Source organism: Nicrophorus vespilloides, unplaced genomic scaffold, assembly GCF_001412225.1.
Source record: "Nicrophorus vespilloides isolate i.1.1-1 unplaced genomic scaffold, Nicve_v1.0, whole genome shotgun sequence".
In the NCBI taxonomy this organism is placed as follows: Eukaryota; Metazoa; Arthropoda; class Insecta; order Coleoptera; family Silphidae; genus Nicrophorus; species Nicrophorus vespilloides.
Genome location: NW_017096637.1, coordinates 123,581 through 145,350, shown reverse-complemented (window position 1 = coordinate 145,350; position 21,770 = coordinate 123,581). Strand labels below are relative to the sequence as shown.

At 28.7% G+C, this 21,770-nt stretch overlaps 1 protein-coding gene across 7 annotated transcripts in view; it reads right to left on the bottom strand.

The window, feature by feature from the left end:
* LOC108557663 (cAMP-specific 3',5'-cyclic phosphodiesterase) overlaps positions 1-21,770 on the bottom strand; it is a 138,645-nt gene that overhangs the window by 4,469 nt on the left and 112,406 nt on the right. The window contains exon 1 of one of the 7 annotated variants that reach the window (XM_017914274.1): positions 664-1,067. The exons of the other annotated variants lie outside the window; for them this stretch is intronic. Coding sequence (XP_017769763.1) covers positions 664-831 — 168 coding nt within the window. The 5' untranslated portion in view covers positions 832-1,067. Of the gene's footprint in view, positions 1-663; positions 1,068-21,770 lie in introns of those variants that run through there. 7 annotated transcript variants of the gene reach the window in all.

Here is a 21,770-nt window from a genome sequence, read left to right as displayed (position 1 = left end):
GTTCAACATCAAAAACGAATCAAAAACTTTGTTAAAGTAAGACAAATATTGAAACGGAGAATTCCTTTAAGTAGTTAAAACAAGACGGTTGCCAAATGCGAATAAACTTACTAGTTAAACGCGAAATTCAAACGATCTCACTTTATGTATACTTCGTTCCTCACGATAATGATGGAAAATACTCGGAATGTATTCAAGTTCTCAAAATCTATACATGCTTTCAAACTTGGAAAATTCGACGCAAATTAATTTTGAATTAGTCCAAAATTTCCAAAAATGCAATTATGACGTTATAATTTTTTTTATGGCTTTAATTAATTTTACATTAAATAATGTTTGATTTTGCTGTTAAAAAATGATCTATATAATTGATTTAAGAAACTTTAGTGAGAAATTATAGATTTAACTAATTAGTACTTTTCATGTACTTGATTTAATTAGATTTTTCTTTGAAAAAAATGATTAATTAAATAAAGAAGTAATAAAAAAAACGTTGTTAAATTCTTATTTTATGATTTTGTTTGAAATGTATTCCGAAGAAATCTCTTGATTAAAATTCATGTAGAAAGTGAAGAAAGTATGCGTTGTAAAATAAGTCGGTAGTCTTAGTAGTAATAGTAGATGATGTATGGTTATTGCTTCAATCGCGTTGATGATATATACCTTAAGTTCAGCAATAGCAGCTGTGATTGCAATGTCTGTCATGATTGTAAGCCAAGGTACGGATTCGAAGAGTTTTTCGGCTGCCGGTGGGATGCGGCCGACTTCCTCGGAGGCCAGATCACAAGGCACGACCCTTCGCAGGGTAACAGTCTTATCTTCCGTCAACATTTCAACTCATCAACGCGACAAGATCAAAATTATATAGATAAATCACACAGGTGGGTGGGTAAGTACTCCTTATGGATGTGTGTAACACTTTCAATACGTTGCACTAGATGTGTTAGTTTTGAACAATTCAGTCACTAGAGTTCTCTGTATTTGCAGTCTATGTAATCCTGCTGAATACTGAGCCTGTGGGTCGACGCGCCACTCTTATATATTATCCTGCGCGCAGCGTACGCTCGCGCCAACAACAGGCGCAAATAACTCTCAAACATTTGGATGAGCTCTGATTCACATTCTTTTCCAAATCTCCATTTCCACTGAAACGCGCTTTTCATCGCCCAAAAGAATACCTCATCTCCAAAATGAAAACAAACGAATTTTCCCACTTTCCCAGAGCCACTAATGCAAAAACATACGTCACAGATCATCCGAGAAAGCGAAAATTTTGGAATACTCGTCATCATTTCCATTAACTTTATTGTTTTCATCATCATAAAATCAATAATTCATTTTCGCACACATTTTCCTACTTACGAGAAGATCAATAAACAAAACACGTTTTAAATTATTCAGGATATTGATACATTTACACACTCATAAGTCCGGTATTCTCATCTTCGGGTCAAGGTGAAAATTCTAGCGAATTTCGATGAGAATTTGCGGACAGACGATTGCCCACATATGGAAATACCTTAAGAATTGCACAGCATAATAAAACAATCTCGAAACACCGTTTATTGTGTGTTTTTTTAATGTTATTTACTTCTCGCTTTTATTCATTAGATCAATCCAAAGGTGAGTCCATTGTCATACGCAATACGTAATAGATTTTGTATCGAGTGCATACATAAAACAATGCTAATCCCACTAAAACCGATCGTTGCAGTTATCTCCCAACCATTGTATTTATTACAATATTTACTACTTTCTTTTCAAATTTTTTATTTGTATTCTTGAAATCAAATAGGGTCAAAAACAATGCACTTTATTTTCTGCTATTATCGAAAATACAAAAATATATTATTAAGTTTTATATATTTTTTTGTGATTCATTACTCTTTTTCAAAATGTAATGGGAATCGCTCGATAAAAGATCTATTTAAAACAATATAATTATTTTGATTTTATTTAATTCTCAGACATAGTTTAATTGAATCATTCTTGTCAATTCAAATAAAATTATCTCAAATTTAAGCTAGATTTTTTTATGACTAATTTCACTAAACTACATAATTTTTAAATCTATATAAAATATATTGAATAAAGACTGCAAATGTTCTTGAATTTGATTTTTTTTGTGATTACAATTTTTTTTTCAAAAAAAATCAGAATATTTATTACTAAATAATACCACATCATTTTTATAACCACATCATTCTACTAGCGATAAAATGTTATAAAATGAATAATATTTGCACTTAAATAAAAAGTTATTTAAAGTCTCAGAAATAACTTTGAATTATTTTACAGAAAAATCGTGAAAGTTCATAGAAATAACCGAAAACTCTTAATACTGTAACAGTATGTAACAGTACAATAGAACAATACTAATCCCTTTAAAACGTAACGTTGTAGTTATCTCCCAACCATTGTATTTATTACAAAATTTATTTTCATTTTTTTTCCAAAATTTGATTTGTATTCTTGAAATCAATTAGGATAAAAAACAATGCGCTTTATTTTCTGATGCTAACGAAACTACAATCACTGTATTATTACGTTTTGCATTTTTTTTTGGATTCATTACTCATTTTCTAAATGTACTGGGAATCGCCTGATAATAGATCTAATTATATTGTTTTATATAATTATTTTGATTTTAATTAGATTCTCAGACGTAATTGAATCATTCTTGTTAATCAAAATAAAATTATCTCAGATTTGAGCTAGATTAATATTGATTTTTTTATGACTAAATTCAATAAACTACATAATTTTTAAATCTATACAAATTCTGAATTATTTTTTGTGATTACAATACTTTATCAATTAGATTTAATACATAATACATTCAGTTTAATCCGTTCCAAAATTTCCGGATTTTTACTCGTATAGTGAAACATATTCAAAAATACATATAATATGTGTACACAAGTTTTAAAAATGATGTAGCAGGCGCGCAAACAAGGACTTCTCTTCTCATCGTCACCCGTTATGCGAAACGTCGCAATTCATTTTGATCGTTAAGCGAAATGCTTGTTATGCGAGGTGGTCGTTAAGCGAGATTCCACTGTACATTTATAATAGCAAATATTTCTACCAGTTTTTTTTAAGTCCAATATTTGCACTTTGCTATTATTAAAATATTTTTTTTTAAATCCTGAGTAGTAAAAGTAATTAAATAACAGAAAAATCGAGAAAGTTAAGATTGATAGAAATAACCAAAAGTATTTTTTTATATTCATTGATTGATTTATTTATTTTGCAAATTATTTGAGTGTTTAGTTATGTATAATGGCACATGTCTCCACTAGTAGCATTACTATAAAAAAAAAGTGCATCGTGTAATCAATCTTATTAAAATACACGTGTATTTTTAAAGCATTTGAGGGAAGTGGACGCCACGTGGCGTAATGCAATCTCGTGCAGCACGAAACGTCTCGGTATCTCCGGAATGCATAGGAATAATATGATGAAATGTAGCAGCGTTCACAATGAAACAAAAACTACGACAGATCAGCAAATTACAATAGTAATCCAAAAAGATTATCCAATACTACAGTCGATTGGATAATCTTTCCAACTAATAATATCACTTGAGTCTTAACAAATCTGTTTACTGTTCTTTAAAAGTTAGGTCATCTTGCACGCAGCGTCTAATTAATAATCCAAACCAGTGCCAACTGCAACCGTCCTTACTTGATGATTACCTTTATTTGTAGCCTATTCCATTACGCATGAAGCGAGGTAAAGAACAAAAACAAACCAAACAATCGCCTACTACTTTTTTTTTTCATATCAAACAAAACGAGTTCTAAAAATATTTTCCAATAGTTACAAAATAAATCTTATCTTAATTGGCAGTCGCAATTTTGCGCTCGATTTGCCGCATTTCTTATTTATTTCTACCTTTTTCATTTCCACGATTGCATTTTTTTTTAATTTTCTCTCATTACAGCCATGTCCAGAGAAAAGAAGAATGAGAATATCTGGTTTTGGAATGGCTCCCTTCGTGGGAGTGCGTAGCTCGTCGTTCAAGGATTTCATTGTGTTTCTATTTGTTTCCGACGCAAAATAACGAGCTGGACGTAACCAACTACGTGCACATAATACATAACGAAATGGTAGGTAATAATAATGAGTGAAGAAAAAAAAACTAGTAATAATATCATAAAAAACATAGTATGAAACGTTTTGTAACGGTTTTGTGGGAGGCCAGACGAGTATTTTCGGTTATAGAGTGCAGTAAACAGGGGCATAACTCAAAATATATATTCGTTATGGCGGTGGATGCATTTCGGTATCAATTTATGAGGTGACGAGGAGCATCAATTTTCTGCGGATTCGGGCCACGGCGATGTTCAATAATAGAGCGGAGGCGTCGAATCATCAGCATCATCATCATCAATAACAACAACATCATCATCTTGGAGATGCCTAAGATTGGGTCTGCGACAAAAAGAGAAACTCGGAGCGGCAATAAAGACTAAAAACAGAGGTTTCTCGGGAGGACTCGCCCACGGGACGCAGAGTTCTCTAAGCAGCTGGACATATTTGGTCACGAAGCTTGTTATTTTTTCCTTATCCAAACCAAACCAGAAACGACCGCATTCGCTTTATGTAACGAAAGTAAACAATTATGACAATTTTTCCATACCTTTTTCTACGCTTCGCTTTACGTCAATCGTGCCTAATTACATTAATTAAACAGATATCTCTCTTTAAGCAGACATCTCTTTGCTGATTATGTAAATTGTGCGCAGATATTCGATGTTTGTTATTGGCGCTCCGGAAAACTGGGTTACATAAATACAGAAAATTATTTGCAGAATAGCGCAGTTTATCGAGGAGATACAAAAAATAATGCAGCTGCACCGAAAAACACGGCTAGCATTTCATTAAATTAATCGATGAAACTATTTGGAAAACTCTTAAGGAATTCCAACATCTTTATTGATATAGCAAATAAACCACATTAAATTTAGAGATTAATTTATTTAATCATTTATATAACTTTCGTAAACATATAATATAATATAAATCATGCCAAAAGATATTGATTATTTTGACAATGTGTAATTTATTTTAGTTAAAAAAAGATCTATTTTACTTTAGTATTCAATATCAAATATCAATAATGAAATCATATGCCCAATACGTTTTATATTTTTTTTTTGATTCTTTACTAATTTTCTAAATGTACTGGGAATCGCCTGATAAAAGATCTAATTAAAACAATATAATTATTTTGATTCTATATAATTCTATAAAATAAAATATAATTGAATCATTCTTGTCAATCAAAACAAAATTATCTAAGATTTGAGCTAGATTAATATTGACTATTTTATGACTAAATTTAATAAACTATGTATTTTTTAAAATATATTGAATATAGTTTGTAAATGTCCTTGACTCTTAATTATTTTTTGTGATTACTACATTTTGTGTACTACATTTTTTTTCAATGAGATTTAATCAGTTTACAGAAAAATCGTAAAAAACAGGTTTAAACAAAAATTATGTTAAATATTTTCAGAATATTCATAGATCTAATAATTAAATATTTACTTACATTACAAGACATGTATTTGTACATATTTGTACTAGCGATTAACAAATTGAATAATTCACTACTCCCTCTGTCCGAAAATATGGTAAAGATTTGCGAAAAAAATAAAATATAACTAAAATAAAATATAAAAAAATATTAAATTCATTTTATTATTTAGTGTAATTCAAATTTAGTTAAAGTGAGATTTAGCCTTGTTGAACGCTTCTTTTGAACATATACATTTTATAGGAAATTTCGCCCTCCTGCTAACATAATTGACTTCATATCCGGTTGTAATGTTATAAAAACGTTATCAAGAGTTTTTATCTCTAATTTATTAAATGCAATTGTGTTTGGCAAAGTTTTATCGATGGTGGTTCTGACTTAAATTGAATATTCCAACGATCAATAGAACCATATTCTAATTTTTCTATGTTCTTCATATACTGAAATAGCAGTTACAAGATGCCATGACGTTATCCATTAGTCAATTGCTTCGATTTTAGCATCTCTTTTTTGTAAATTCACTTTATTTGGATTATATTTGGGTTACACTTATATTTTTCTCAAAAAAAAAACTAATGTTTGGTCCAACTTAACCAAAATTCCAACATAACACAAAAGCAACGACTATCAAATATGTTATGTTATTTAGTTATCAATGTAAACAATACCAATTTTTTTTCAAATTATACCATATTTTCACAGAGGGAGTATTATTTTTAAGTCTTGAATCTTTTATCGTATTCAACATCAAAAATCAATAATGAAATCATACAATTCCCAAAACAGTGGGTATTCGGTTAACGAACAATTCGGACTGCGAAAACAAACACTTCTGTCATAGATTTTTATGGTCGGATAACAGAAACTCGGATAACGAAAACCTTGCCGAAAAACTTGCCTTGACATTGATTGACATTACTTTTGTTTAGTTAACGCGATTAGAAGTTTAAATCGATGATTGGTTAACGAACATTTCGGGTCAAGAACGAATTATTTTGTACTTTTTTAAAATAATTCAATGGATTTAGATAATTAATGTACAAAGTATAATTTATATAAAATAAGCAATGAAAAGTTATGTAAAAAATAGAGGAAATTACAGAGAATGAATCAATTATTAGATTGTTTTTTTTCGGAATTGCAATTGTATTATTATCGAATGTATGCAAACAAGGAACGATAACAAAGCATATATTAATTAATTTTTTTTCTCCGAAAAAATATAGGCGATTTTATGACGAAATTTACGGCTGTTACGCAGAGAATAACCCAAAACCAAAACAAAAAAATGCGATAAAGTTTGTTATTGTTTTGATTGGTTCGATTATGTAGTTTTGTCGCGTGATTTCGTTTCTGAAAAAAAAGATCACGGTGATTCATGAACCTAGTATAAAGATACTCGAGTTTTCCAAAAAAAAGTACACACGTTTTTTGGGATGTCGCCTCGGATGAATAAACATATTTTTAAACCAGATCTCCCGGTATAATCGGCGCCGACGCTAATTTTAAATCGCGCCGAACCCGAAAATAGCATGGGCGATTTTCGCGGAACCACGCAAATATTTACCATCTCTTTATCCGTTTCTGGTGGTGCATGTACAAACATATACATGTACGAAATATTGCTAACTTCTTTTGGCTTCGATGAAGAAAATCCATGACTATTAGTCAAGAAGACATGTTTCTTTTTTTGTGTGCGTGTAAACCTGTAGCAGAGACTCTGCTAATCCCGGTGATCTTGTTTTCGCGTTCAATCTGCATATGATTCAGAGCTACGATACTTTTGGAAATAGTCCAATTGGGTAAAAATTCTCGAGACCTCCGAGGACGAGTATTATTATTATTACTTGTGATACGCGGTAACGTTTGAAATATTTGCGCTCGTTTGTCAAATGGATCACGAACGTCTCCTTCACATACTTAACATTTTATCAGTTTTTTTTCGCATATTTTTGCATAGCGAAACCGCGCATTTTCTATCTGAAAAATATCGCAAATTATTTTGCTTCGAATTGTTCTGATCAACCTTACTTATTTACTACGGTGAGAGTATGCAAATTATTTGAAATAGTATTAACCTAGAAAACGCTTCTACATAAAAAAAATATCAACACACTCCTACCATGTTTCGCATCCAAACGCAGACAAAAAGAAGCAAAACACAGTTTTTTGTTTAATGAAGAGAAAGTGACATTAAAACGAACATAACACGTGTATCAAAAACGTATTCATACACATTTTACTCCAATAACCATAATTTCTATTTACACTTTCTTTATAAATTCAACAGAATATATGAGAAACTTTAATTTTAGAAAGATTCACAGTAAACATATTTTAAAAAGTCATTGTATTCCTCCAAATATAAATTGTCTACAGAAAAACGATCAAAAATAGTAATAATGACTTGTTCCTCAACAAAATACAAAACGAAAATATGGGACAAAAAAATGTAAAAAAAAATATTTTTACGTCGTAAGTGCGAGTGGTCGGTAAGTCAAGAAATTATTATTTAATCAATACTCCTCGCAATACTTAGTTATTATTTCAATTGTCTGTATCCAAGTACAAACTCTCAAATTCGTCGCTTAACTTTTCGTCAAACTATGCTAATTTATTAATAAACAGATGAATAATAGGAAATAACAAAAATATAAATAATGACATCTACAATTACGCTGTTTGTGCAAACTCTATACTGTCCTAAACTGTTAAATGTCAAATTATTCTAATTTACTAATAATAGACATTAAATAACAGGAAACAACAAAAAATATAAATATTGTCTCTAAGAATAAGTTTGTGCAAACTCAAAACCAATTTATTATTTTACTTAACATCCAAGTAAAATCCGCGAAATTCGTCGCTTAACTTTCCTAAACTGTCAAATGTCAAACTATTCTAATTTATAAATAATAGACAGGAAATAACAAAAAAATATAAAAATTGTCTTTGAGAAAAACGTATTTGAACTCTGCTTGTGCAAATTCAATACCAATTAATTATTTTAATTGTCTCCATCCAAGTAAAATCCGTGAAACTCGTCGCTTAACTTTTCTAAGCTGTCAAATGTTAAATTATTCTCTAAGCTTTCAAAAGTTATACTATTTTAATTTAATTAAAAAATACAAGATTACTTGGAAATTATAATCATTGCAATTAGAGTTATTTCTAGAACGTAAATTAAAAACACAATTAAGTTCATAGTTGGACAATGTTTGCACAACGCAAAAAATGTTGCAAATTCATGAGTCGAACATTGAGACCAATTACGGAAAAACCAATCAAGAATCAAACTGCTGTCTATATTCTATACAAAATGCCCCAAGCTAGTCAGCAATAACCGGAAAGTGTATTGAGTAATCTTGAATGTAAATTGCATGAGTGTTTTAGCACCTTTATTTTAACTCGATTCATCGTTTAGAAAATATAATGAAATTTATTGATTAAAAAAACTGTATCTAAAGAAGATCTAAATCTTGGATTTAATTGATAATGAATTAAATTGGGGCAGATTTTTATCAAGTATAAAAATTTCCTATACGAAATGAGCGAAATTAAATTATTTAGAACGGGAACAATGACATGTGCGTTTACGAAAAAATATGTTATGTAATGTGCATTGCAATGTGTTAGCGACCGAAGATCCTATTTTTTTTGCCTATGAAGTATAAATGGTTATGAAAATCAAAATATTATAAAATGTAATGATAATAACAAATACTCGGTCATCGTTCTAAAACAGGTTCGAGTTCCACTTAAATCCCAATTCAAATACAGTAAATGAAAAGAAAAGAAATTTATAAATAAGTATAAGGATATGAATGATTTGAGAATCATCCGAAGAATTCGATGATGTCAACAAATACCAAAGAGTAATGATGGTTGTAAACAAAACGCAGGTTGAATTCCGGTGAGAAAAAAAGCGTGCGAAGCAAATTCAAGAAATTTGCAATTGCCACGGTATTTCTGTGTAAATACATAGTATCGACAGGTTTCATTACCATCGTCGACAAAAACGATTACATGGCGAAAGGAAAAGGTAAAAGAGAGAACCAACAGCAATTGTCCTCAAGGTGATCGCAATTTGCAATGAAATAAGTGATCAAATGGAATCGAATTTCCACGTGCGTCTGTTTTCTTCTTCTTCGTAAAAATAAATAAAAAATTGCACAACAAAGAAACTTTTTTGCTGAAAATCCGGAAGAAGTCGATAACAGAAATTGAAACGTTATTTATGCGAAATTCGTAACGATTTGCGTACGCAGACGAATTGCTGATTGGTGCAAATTGTCTCGTAGAGCAAATTAAGCAGTAATAAGCGGTATATACGACACTGTGTAAATATTGACTTATGTAAGGTTAATTATCTCATTGTTAATGTCTCATCGAAAATTTTGTGAATTTCGCCGTTTTATTTTTTTTCGCGGTGGACTTTCTCTACGCAGAAATAATTGAGCAAGCCTAAAGTTTAAGACAGTTCCAACTACAGCAAAAAAAAGCTTAGTAATTTATACGATCTGCAGATAATTATATAATAATATTAATCGAAGATAATAATAGTTTTCTATATCGGTGGTTTTGCCACATATTATATAAGCAATAGTATAGAAATTTTCAATATTTAAAACTGTGATTCACAATGACAAAAAGTGAAAATTCTGATATATTAACATAAAGTTCACCAAAACCAATTTTTTTTATTTGGGGCATCGTGCAAAATTTCTGGAAAAAGTTTGTATATGTGAAAATTTCCATAGAAGTTTTATCTTTTGTTTTTTAAGCTCACTCCTAAAAAAAAGTTTGTCCATAACTAAGTTATACAGGTTATTAAAAAAAAATCGATATTTCACTATAAACTTTTTTATTTTTACGCATATTTTCAAACAAATAGATCAAAGAATTGCTACTAAATTCATCATCAGAAGCATCGTTACGTAGTATTGTTTGCCTATTGTTTACTGCAAAATGTGTGTTCCTGTGAAACAAAGGGATTCGTATATTGTAAACACTGACATGCGTTGAATTGTGCACATGTGAATAACGTGTGAGCAGCGAAATTGTATTTTGAATACAGCAATATATACATATAATATACACCTCGGATTCGATCAGTGAAATGCTGTTTGTTTTGAAAGTTTTCATACAGTACTATAGTGAAATAGTACTGATCGAAGCAGCACTATGCGAGGTTTTCTTGTATATGGAAATTATTGACTTAATTTTTCTTCAATTTATTTATTGTCCACAAATAATACCAAAGGCATTTCATTTTTTACTGCATACTGCAAAATATCATTCGACAAATGACGGGCTATAATTTTTGTGTCGACAATAAATTTATTTTATTATTTACTTTGACCATAAAATATCATGATTGACGATTTTTTTTAATGGTAAAGTATAAAAATTACAATTCCAAATTAATGATTATACATTTTTCGAAATAATTAAAATGATTCGAATTTATTCCACACCGCCATTTCAATTCGCAAATAGCTATTAAAAAAAGTAAGAAAATTGGTTTGTGTACAAATTCAAGGTTGCTTACAAACAAAAATTTGAAGAAAGATAAAACGAGAAAAAGAAGAAGCGTTACAAAATTCCTGTTTAACTTTTGATTTCTGTCCAAGCGCAGTTAGTTCCGACACGTGCGGCATTGTTGTTTTTTTTTGTTATTTTTGTTCAGCCTTTTCGTCGACGTCGCCGATTTTTGAGAACGAACAAAGCGGGATCAACAACAATTACATAAGACGATCGAGCGAGCGACCGTCATCTGGTTGTAATTGGGGAAAGTTTTCCATGTGGTGCTATTAAATAAATTAACTGTTTTCTACGAGGATCGTTGATCAACAATTGTAGAAACGAACTGTTTGTAACTATTTGTATTTGCCTTAAATCGTAGAAGGTAGGAGAGTCAGAGAATCGAACCGGAACCGCACCGTAATTAACCGGAATTTTTAACAGAACCCTAACTGTAACCGGAACGTAATAACAGTTAATTTCGGTTCATTTTTTTATTACATTAATTAATGAATCGCTTTCTTTCACGTATGTTACATATCATACTCTATACATTCCATTTTAGTCACAAAACATATCAACTGTTTACCAAAATGTAACGGTGGATAGAGAAAATAATTTTCGTCTGAATTCGGCATCAATCGGATAGTTGCTAGTGTTTTGTGTTATTTATATAAACATTCGAAATAAATAAACCAAAATTTATACCGGTATATTTGATGTTGGACTACATTTTAAATTTTAACTTTAACTAATTTAATTTTAACTGGAACTTAACTTAAAATTAAATTTTAACTGGAACTGAACCGAAACTGAACCGAAATTTTTAGACAAACCAAAACCGAAACAGGAACGGAAAACATTTACTTTGAACGTAAACCGGAACGAAATTAATTTCGGTTCGTCTCTCTGGTATGACTACAATTGTTTGGAACGTGGCGCCGTTGCGTCATGCCAATTGATTTTTTAATGTGATTTAGCTTTATCGAAAAGCTGATGTTCGAGGAGCAGGAAACAATAACAAAAATGCGGTAAAGTACGTAAATTGTGTACGGTTTCGACCTTTGAACGCATCCAGGATGGTCCGGTGTGTTTAGAGAGAAAATTCGCGGAAATCCAGCGAAAAAATAAATCAGATGGAGCGCGCGAAAAGAAAGGAAAACGAACGAGAAAAGATTACAAAAAAAAAGCCTGAAAATTTCGAGTGTAAAGATGAATATGTAAATATTATAAGTGGGATTACTTGTGGCCAAGTTTACGGGTTTTTGTGTATTAATAGATGATTTTTTTTACATTTCTTCTTCCTCGGGGAAAAAGCAACTTTCCCGGAACGATTTATTCGCATAATCTTGGTGGCCAAGAGATTGATACAATTGGGCCAAAACTATAATATTTGAGAATACCGAGTGGTTCCATGAATTGCGACGTCGGAGCAGTCCCGGACATCCCAATAAAAACGAAAATAGATCGACTTAGGAGAAGAACGTATTTTTGTCAGTCAAACTTGGAGGAAACTCTTTTTATAGCGGTTCTCAGGGATAAATCAAGTTGCACAACGCCTCAACACGATTAACATTAACAAGAACGATACGAATCAAAGCGACAGTAATATTTAAATTCTATCCAACTGTAATTTATTTCTACCGTAATTAACACAAGACCAAATCGGATTCGCTTTGCATTGACTTATGCAATCAGCTATAATGCATCATTCAGAAGACTCTAATGACGTCAATTGGTCCTAAGATCAAAGTCTAGTTTTCCATAAACATTATTGTTGTTGTTGTTAATCAACTGAACTACAGATCGATCAAAATCCAGAATTTTCCATATACCATGCAGGTATACTTTAACTACAATTTCAATAACTCCATCACTTTACATTGTTTACAAGAAAAAAGAACTAAACTTAAAAAAAAACGAGTAAATTAGAAAAAAATAAATTACCTAAATTGCTCATAATTATTGCAAAAACTGCCTCGAACCGATTCGAACCCGTGGATTCTTTAATTGTTTACATTTATTTTTTTGTTTTAAATAAATAACAACGCACGCCTCGAGCTATTAAGGTGAAAATAACAGGTGACTCAGGTGTGTTCAATAATTTGATGCGATAAAGCTCAGTGATTCGCGTGGTTTAATTGCCGGCAATTTTCATAACGCAATATAGGAAAAAATATGTATAAAAATAATAACAACATAAAATATTAACGATCGGTATAAAAATGGGGAAAAAAATAATAATAAGTGCAGTTTTATTTATAGTATAAAAAGTATAAAATCATTGTAGTTAAAATTTTTACAATTGCCTATGAATAATAAATAAATCGTTTCCAATATGTATGTTACATGTGTACAACTCATTTTTGCACGGAATAAAAAAATACAATAATTGCGCAGTAGAAATGAAAATAATAATATAGGAAAAGTTTCCACAAGTTTTCTAGCACTAAATTGTTATTATTGTTGTTATTTATTTATAATATTTGCTGTTTTTAAATTTAATTTATTGAAATTTATTTTTTACTTTTGCCCAAATTTTAACCAATCAAAAATTATATTTTTTTTTGGTAAAAATATAAATAAAATTGAAAACCATTATTTTTCTAAACAATCATATTTTTGTTTATTTTAATAATGCAAAAAACGTCTTCGATGTTAAAACGAACAATAAAAAAAATCAATAAAAAAAATATAATTATTTCGTAGAAAAAATGAAATACATTTGAAAACCAATAGAAAAGAGTAAATAAAAATTTGAATTAAAAAACTTCATACATTTTTTAAGTAATTAGATTTTTTTTTCGGAATCATATTTATTTATTGAAATGTAATAAAAAAAATAGTTAAATATATAAAATTTATAAATAGAAAAAATAATAGATGTGTTTTCATGTATTATTTTAATTTTTTTTTATTTTATTTTCCAAAATTATTAAAATTTATTTTAAAAATTTTCTGAACAAAATCGTATTTTTTTATATTTCTTTCAATAAATAAATTTAATAAAAATATTCTACTCTATCCCAGTGATTCTCAAAGTGTGGTTGTTTTTCTGCACATACCCATTCTTCGGGGGTCGCAGAAAATTTTTATGTGCAAAAGGGGGTCGCGGACCAAAAAGTTTGAGAATCACTGCTGTATCCAATAAAATTATTATATATAAGTATAATTGATAAAATAGAATATAATAAAATATTTTTCATTCGAAAATAACTTCGTTTCCGGATAAAAAAAAATCTAATTTTACTTTCTCATGATTTCCCGAAAATCGATTTCCCGGCATAATAAATAGAGAATTCAAGAAAACATTAACCCAAATATTATCATCACGTAAAAACTGTTGTTTTTCGCAGAAGATGTGCATATTATTGCAGATAAAGTTAACAAAATTCCGGAGGTGCAAATATTTGGATGAACTTATTAAATTATCTGGCATTCTAGAAGGCATTATTACTTTTCAAATAGCTGTTGTTGCTTCAGTGAGTCAACGTTTATCCCGATTTCAACTTGGCAGTAGTCTCAACATTTGTCGGAAATCCTAATTTACAGAATGTATACGTGCCACATAGACACGTACACCTCACAATATCAATTTATAAAAAAATAAAAAGTAAAAAAATAAAACAAAACAATCGTCCTCCTTTGCATACAATATATCCATTTATTTGCATGACTCTCGGAAAATGAATATGGAATTATGTGGAAGCGCGGGGAGGAGGAATGGAGTAATAGTAGTAGCAGTAACAAACAAACAGCAAATCAAATTGTATGAAAATTCAATAGGGAAATTATTCGCAAAGTGCCGTATGATTCATCGCTAGTATGACTTACATTAAAGTAGAGGTATAATCATAATGTTGCGTCACACGCTGTGTGATAAGCGTCAGTATTCTTCTGTTGGGTTTTAATTTTTGGTCGATATTTATTTATGTTTATTTTCTTTTAATTGCATCTCGATATGAAAGTCGTTTCATTGGAATTTTGTTGTCTATAATTTATTTATCTCAATTCTTGTATCTCTTCTTTTTTTTTTGGTAAAATATTTTAAATATTTCAATTTGAAAATTTCTTCTTCAAAAACCAAAAAAAAAACTAAATTTTAAATGAGCAAAACAAAAATCACTACACTAAATTATTTTTTTATATAAATAATCGTCTTTTTCTTTTTCCTTTATACAGATAAGATAATTTTTTGTGCAATTTATGTTCATACGGTTTCAGTCCTCGATTAGTCCGATTTAAAACAGGTTGGTCCGGACTATGCGAGGTATTGATGTATATACTATAACATATTCGCACTGATCGAAGCCGGACAATGTCAGATATTATTGTATTAATGAATGTTAAACTTAATAAAGTACAGATGACAAAAAAGAGCATAAAATTATAAAATTGATAAAATATTTTAAAGATTTTGTATTTAAATGAGCAAAACAAAAAATAGATTTGAAAAAATTTGTACACTTAATTTTTTTACATAATTCTTTGCCTTTTTTCTTATTCCTTTATACAGACAAGACACATTTTGTGCAATTTATTTTTATATGTTTAAAACAGATTGGTCCGGACTATCCAAGGTATTGCTGTATATTTTAATAACACAATGTTAGATATTTTTTTTTAACAAAATCTAAACATTTTCCCGCAAATTGATATTAATTAATTTAAGAATAACTAAACTATCTTTACTAAAAAAAACTGTTTTCGAACAAATGCGAACTTTTCAAAGACTTTTAAACTGCGAAGTTAATAAATTTATTGTTTTGTTCGATAAAATTAATTGCACAGACTTGAATATTTTCATTATGCTAATCAGTAAAGGTCATAATTGTTTTTTTTTCTGTACATTTCTCATACTGAAAACAAAAATACTAGTTTAATTCAGATATTAATTTTGCAGATTAATTCTGTAAAACATTAAACATTTTCATATAAACGGTTTTAATATACATAATATTGATAATAATACCTCGATTAGTCCAGTTTCTATCAGTACGAATTAACTATAGTCCGGTTTGGATATATTAAAACAAACCAAATTTAAAAAAAATAGTACACATTTTTCCCGTTTTCTGCGGCTTATTTTCGTACGTACTTATTTCCTCGATTAGTACGGTTTCAAATAATCAAAGATGTTGGTGGAACTGAATACCTACACTATGCGAGGTAATGTTGTATACAATAAATGTAAATTTACTTTCTTGTGATTATAAGAAGTAGCCTTCTATTGCGCATTTGATATAATACATTTTACGCAATGTTTATTTATAACCAAGATATTTCCATTTTTAGGTTTCTCACATTTTCAAGTTTATGTAATAACTTGATATCAATGCATGTTTTTATATCTATGAAAATGCATTTCTCATTATGAAATAAAAAATATTAGTTTAGTGAAATTTTACAGATTAATTAAAGAAAACTGAAAAACTGTTCAAATACGGACGGGAAACTTGGACAACTCTTCGATAAATAATTTTCTATGAATACACTTTATTTCCTATATTTTTAACAAATGACTATAAAAAGCAGTATTTTATTGCGCATCTTTTTATATAAAATAATAGTCTTTTTAAATGTCAATTAATGACTAAGATATGGACATTTTTCGATTTTTTACATTCTCACGTTTCATTATACAATAACTTGATATCAATGTAATACATTGATAATCGAACATCGAATATGCAAATTTTTAAACAAAACTCATATTTTAATTAATTTCATAATAAACTTACAAATTTCATTATATTTTTGGATAATTATTGAAATATTATAATGAATTTAATAAATTTAATTATTAAATATTTGAAATTTGAAAAACTATTTGTTTTTATTAACTCAATGAGAGAAACTAAAATTGAAAAACTCAACACTTTTAGTTAACTTAATAAAATTTGAAATACACGCATAAACGTAGAATAAGTAAATAGAAGAGAAAACTTCTGGAATTATTAAACAATTATTATTTAAACATTAGTCATTCATATTTATGAAACAAGTAACTGCATTTATATATTTACAAGAAAAATGAAAATCATAAAAAATAATTGATACAATAACCGTAACGTTGAAAATTTATACGCAATACTTAATTTTCAATATTTACCCAGAAATCTACTATAAAAAAATAGAGTTTTATATGTGTTATGGATTTCAATTAATTTCATAACAAAACTTAAAAATTTCGTTTTTTTTAATAAATTTTCATATTTATTTCACACTTTTTATTGACCATGAATATTCAAATTAATAGACTTAACTTTGATAATAACAATAAAAATTTACTGGTCAGATAAAATAAATTCAAAATAATTTTTTTTCTATAAAACTCAACAATTCTATAAACATTCATAAACATAAATTATGAACATATGTAGAAGAAAAAAAACACTACATAATTAACTAAATACATTTGATAAAAGGACATTGTCTTTCAAACTTAACTTTGATTTAATTCAAATGATTGTATTTTCTAAATGTATTAAAATATATTTTTTTAATAAAATTTATTTTTATTTACAATCTATCACATTTTAGTAGCATTTAGTACATTTATTTTTGGTAAAATTATCTTGTAGATGGGAAACTTAGTATATTAATACCACGCATAGTCCGGATAATCAGTTCTGCCAATATCCCAGACTGTTTGAAATCGGACTAATTGAGGACATTAAAAACTTTGAGGATATTGAAATTTTATACAGGACTATAGCAAATCCGGCCTTATCGAAGCAAAACTATGTGAGGTATTGCAGTATTAATATTGTTAAATTTAATAATGTCTAGTGTAAAAAAATATAAATTAAAAGCATTTGAGAATGTTGAATTCAGTAAAAAAAAATATTTTAAAATAATTTGATTTGTTAATTACTTCAAGTGTATTAAAAAAAAGGTCGTTTTAATCAAGCAAAGTGTAGGTCAAAGAAAATTTAATAACAAAAAAAAACAATTATACGTTTTGATTATTACTGACTTCTTGATCCCTTTCATACAAACAGCTTAAAAGACATCAGACAAAGCTTTAGAATGGACAAAAAAACAGTACTGAAATTTTAACTGCGGATTTTTTTCCATTTTATATTAATGATAATACGAATTGAGATTCGCATATATTTCCCACTCAATTTATTGGGCCAATGAGATAAAGTAATTTTTGATTTTATTATTTAAAAACTTAGAGATTATTATTAAGTCAATAAAATAAACTAAATTTGGCTATTCATTGCAGCAATTTTATGAATAAATTATCGATTTTTTTGTCCTCAAGTCTCTTATTGTGCTATTTCAAAGTCCTCGATTAGTGCGGTTTCAAATCCCACCATCAGAGATATTCAAAACTTGTCAATTAAATGAAAAATTAAACTAAATGTGTCCATTAATTGTTTGAATTATTTTTGATCATTACTGACTTTTATACAAACAGCTTAAAAGCCATCAGACAAAGCTTTAGTACTCAAAATTTAACTGCGGATTTATATCCATTTTATTTTAATGATAATACGAATTGGTTAATTAGGATCTCTGGGCAATTGAAGTCAATTGGTTCCGATCCTGCTGGCATCCGTGACTCGTGGCACGTAGCACCACGACGGAATTATCATCACAACGGCATTGAGATGAGAATGCGAGAGAAATAGAAAAAAAATACACACACACACAAAACAAGGTTTTAATACCGGCAAATCACTTTGGGGACTAGTAAATCCAGCATTTTGTTTTCCATCGCTTTTGTACATTCGAGTACGCCGTTTAAATCCAAATCCAGCTTTCCGTCAGATCCTTTCTTTTATGGTTATATATAAACCAGGTATTGTTTCGGATAAGGTTGATGAATCCGAACGGACAAAAGCTCTAAATATAATTGGCATTCAAGGTCTGGATGAGAGCGGTCTCGAACCAGAAACGATTCGTAACGGCAACAACGGCCGATAACGAACGACAACATTGTTGACCCCCTGGTTATCTAATCGAATGCAACTGCCCTCGAAATAAAAAAATAATGTGATACAATTGAAGAATACAAAAAGGAGTAGAGAAAAAACAATAAACTGCACTAATTGCGAGCAAATTAATGCAGTTTCGTAAATTGCGATTCGAGTAAACACACATGTCATGTCTCTTGTGGTACGGAGAAGAGATGAAGTCAAATGGTAAATATTATTGCATTACTGCAGTTGACCGTAGCAATTTTCGCGATTGTTTATTGAATTTATCTATTGCCAATATTATTACAATATAGAAATATAGTAATTAGAATGTAAACGATTTTCGTCTGGAAAACAATCCAAGAAAATATACTTATTGGCTACGAAGATGAATTTGTTATTGTCACTTATAGAACTTCTTCTTTATTTTTCGTAACTCTATAAATAGAGCATGTTTTCCGTTTTTGGCCATATCCGAATCTGTTTTTCTTTGCAGTGTTAAAAACAGAAGCGATATTTGACGCGCAATTCGTTGATGAGATTCGCATTCATTTCCCATTCAATACGAGATACTAACTTTGGCTGTTAATTAATTGAATATTGGCAAACTCAAAGCTTTTTATTAAGATAAAGTAATTTTAGTTAGCAATTATTTCATTATTGGTAAAGTTAAGTCAATAAAATATTAAATTGTTGCAATACCTAGCATAGTACGACTTCGATCAAGATTTACTATAGTATGGTTTAATAACTTCAAAAGAACTGTTTTTTAATTATGGAACATAAAAATAAATTCATTAAAATTTGTACACAAAGTTACTTTTGTAATCAATAAATTATAGTTTTTTTCTTGTACTTGAATTTTGAAAAGCTTGAAACTTTTTGTTAATTAAATGAAAAAAATGTCTATTCATTATTTGAATATTGAAAATGCTATTAAAATTTAAGTATGTTGAAAAACTGAAAAAAATGTTAACTTAACTTTTCTTCACAAATTGAACAAATCAAATGTTTTAATTAACTCAACGAAAGAAAATAAATTTTGATTCCCACCATTATATTCTTGTAGCTGAATGTTGAAACACTCAAAAAAATTAAACAAAATTTGTCTATTCATTATTTGAATGTTTAAAATCCGAATTAAGGACAAAAAAAATTGGTAATTAAAATTTAAGTATGTTGAAAAACTGAAATAAAAATTGTTAACTGAATGTGTAAGATTAAATTCACACATTGAAAAAAAAACGAATGTATTAATTAACTAAATGAGAGAAAATAAATTTGGTTATTAATAATTTGAATGTTGGAATACTCACTTCATTCTATATTTTCTGGATATTCATGATTAATTAATTCAACGTTCATTAAACCTACATAAATTAATCACTAATGAGATTCATATATATCTGTGCATTGATCGGTCCAAACTAAATTTTGATATTAATTACGTAATGTTAAAAAGCTTTACTTTTTAACAATCTACTTTTTATTTAGATATTCCAAAAGTAATGATCATAATACTTTAATTAAAATGCTGCTGAGACACATAAAAATCTCGCATAACAGCAAATACAAAATTTTACCATTAATTAAATTCATTCATAAAATTAAAAAAATGAATTCATTTTCACGTATATTTCCAATGCCTTTGATTCAATGTTAATTAAATCTAGATAAATTTCCAGGAATTAAATGCTAATTAGATTCAGATTTATAAATTATTGATTTCTAATGAATGGAACAAACTGAATTTTCCTATTAATTACTTAACGTTGAAAAAAAACTTTAAATCTTTTTAATATCTTTAATTAAATTTTAATTAAATTCTGATGAATACATTTTGTTTTATTATATTACTATTTGAAAATGAAAAAGAAAAACTTAAATATTAATTAATACATTAATTTATTTCTCTTTAAATGTCAAGTTTCCTTTTGTTTCAAACATTGATATTCATAATCCATTAAAATTATATATTTCCCATCCATTTTACTATTAATTACACGAAATTAAAAAATAAAACTTAATTTCCATGTATATATCAAAAGCTCTGACATTGATTCAATCTTAATTAAAAGCCCAGAAATTTCGTGAAATTAAATACTTTATAATGGAATTTCTGGCGCGCTTTTTAACAAGATCATTAATAAGATCTGTCCGCGAAACGAACCATACAAATGGAATGTATAATATTCAACTGAATAATAATAAAGAGATAGATATTTTTTTGTTATAGAAATAAAAAAAATAGGTCATTACGTTTCTGTGTTTTATGTTCAGGCTATGAATCAAGTAGTTATATAAAACAATTTACAAAATTATTGCAAAGTCATGAAGTCGTTTAGGAAATAATTTACATATCTGTAATTATGACGATTTAAGATGAAATTTGCTTTGCGACATCTTCTTTATTTAATATATAAAAATACATATTCAAGGAAAACGTAGTTGAATAATCAGTGAGGTAACAAGAAGTAGATAGATGAATATGTGGGCCCCACGTATTTTTTTATTTGGAGGACTCAGGCTTATTTAAATTTGATGACCCTATACAATTTAAATTTGTGTCTCCAGAAAACTTTTTAGACTTAATTTTAAAGTGTTATTTGCTTCTATGGGCCAACTTGGCTCGTGGGCCCATGTGCTAATAATAGTTTTAACATCACTAATAATCTGTGGCGTAAAAAGCAGTACATCCAAATTTAATACTTTTGTGGGCCCCATGTATTTTTTTATTTAGAGGCAAATTTCAATTTGAGGGCCCCAAA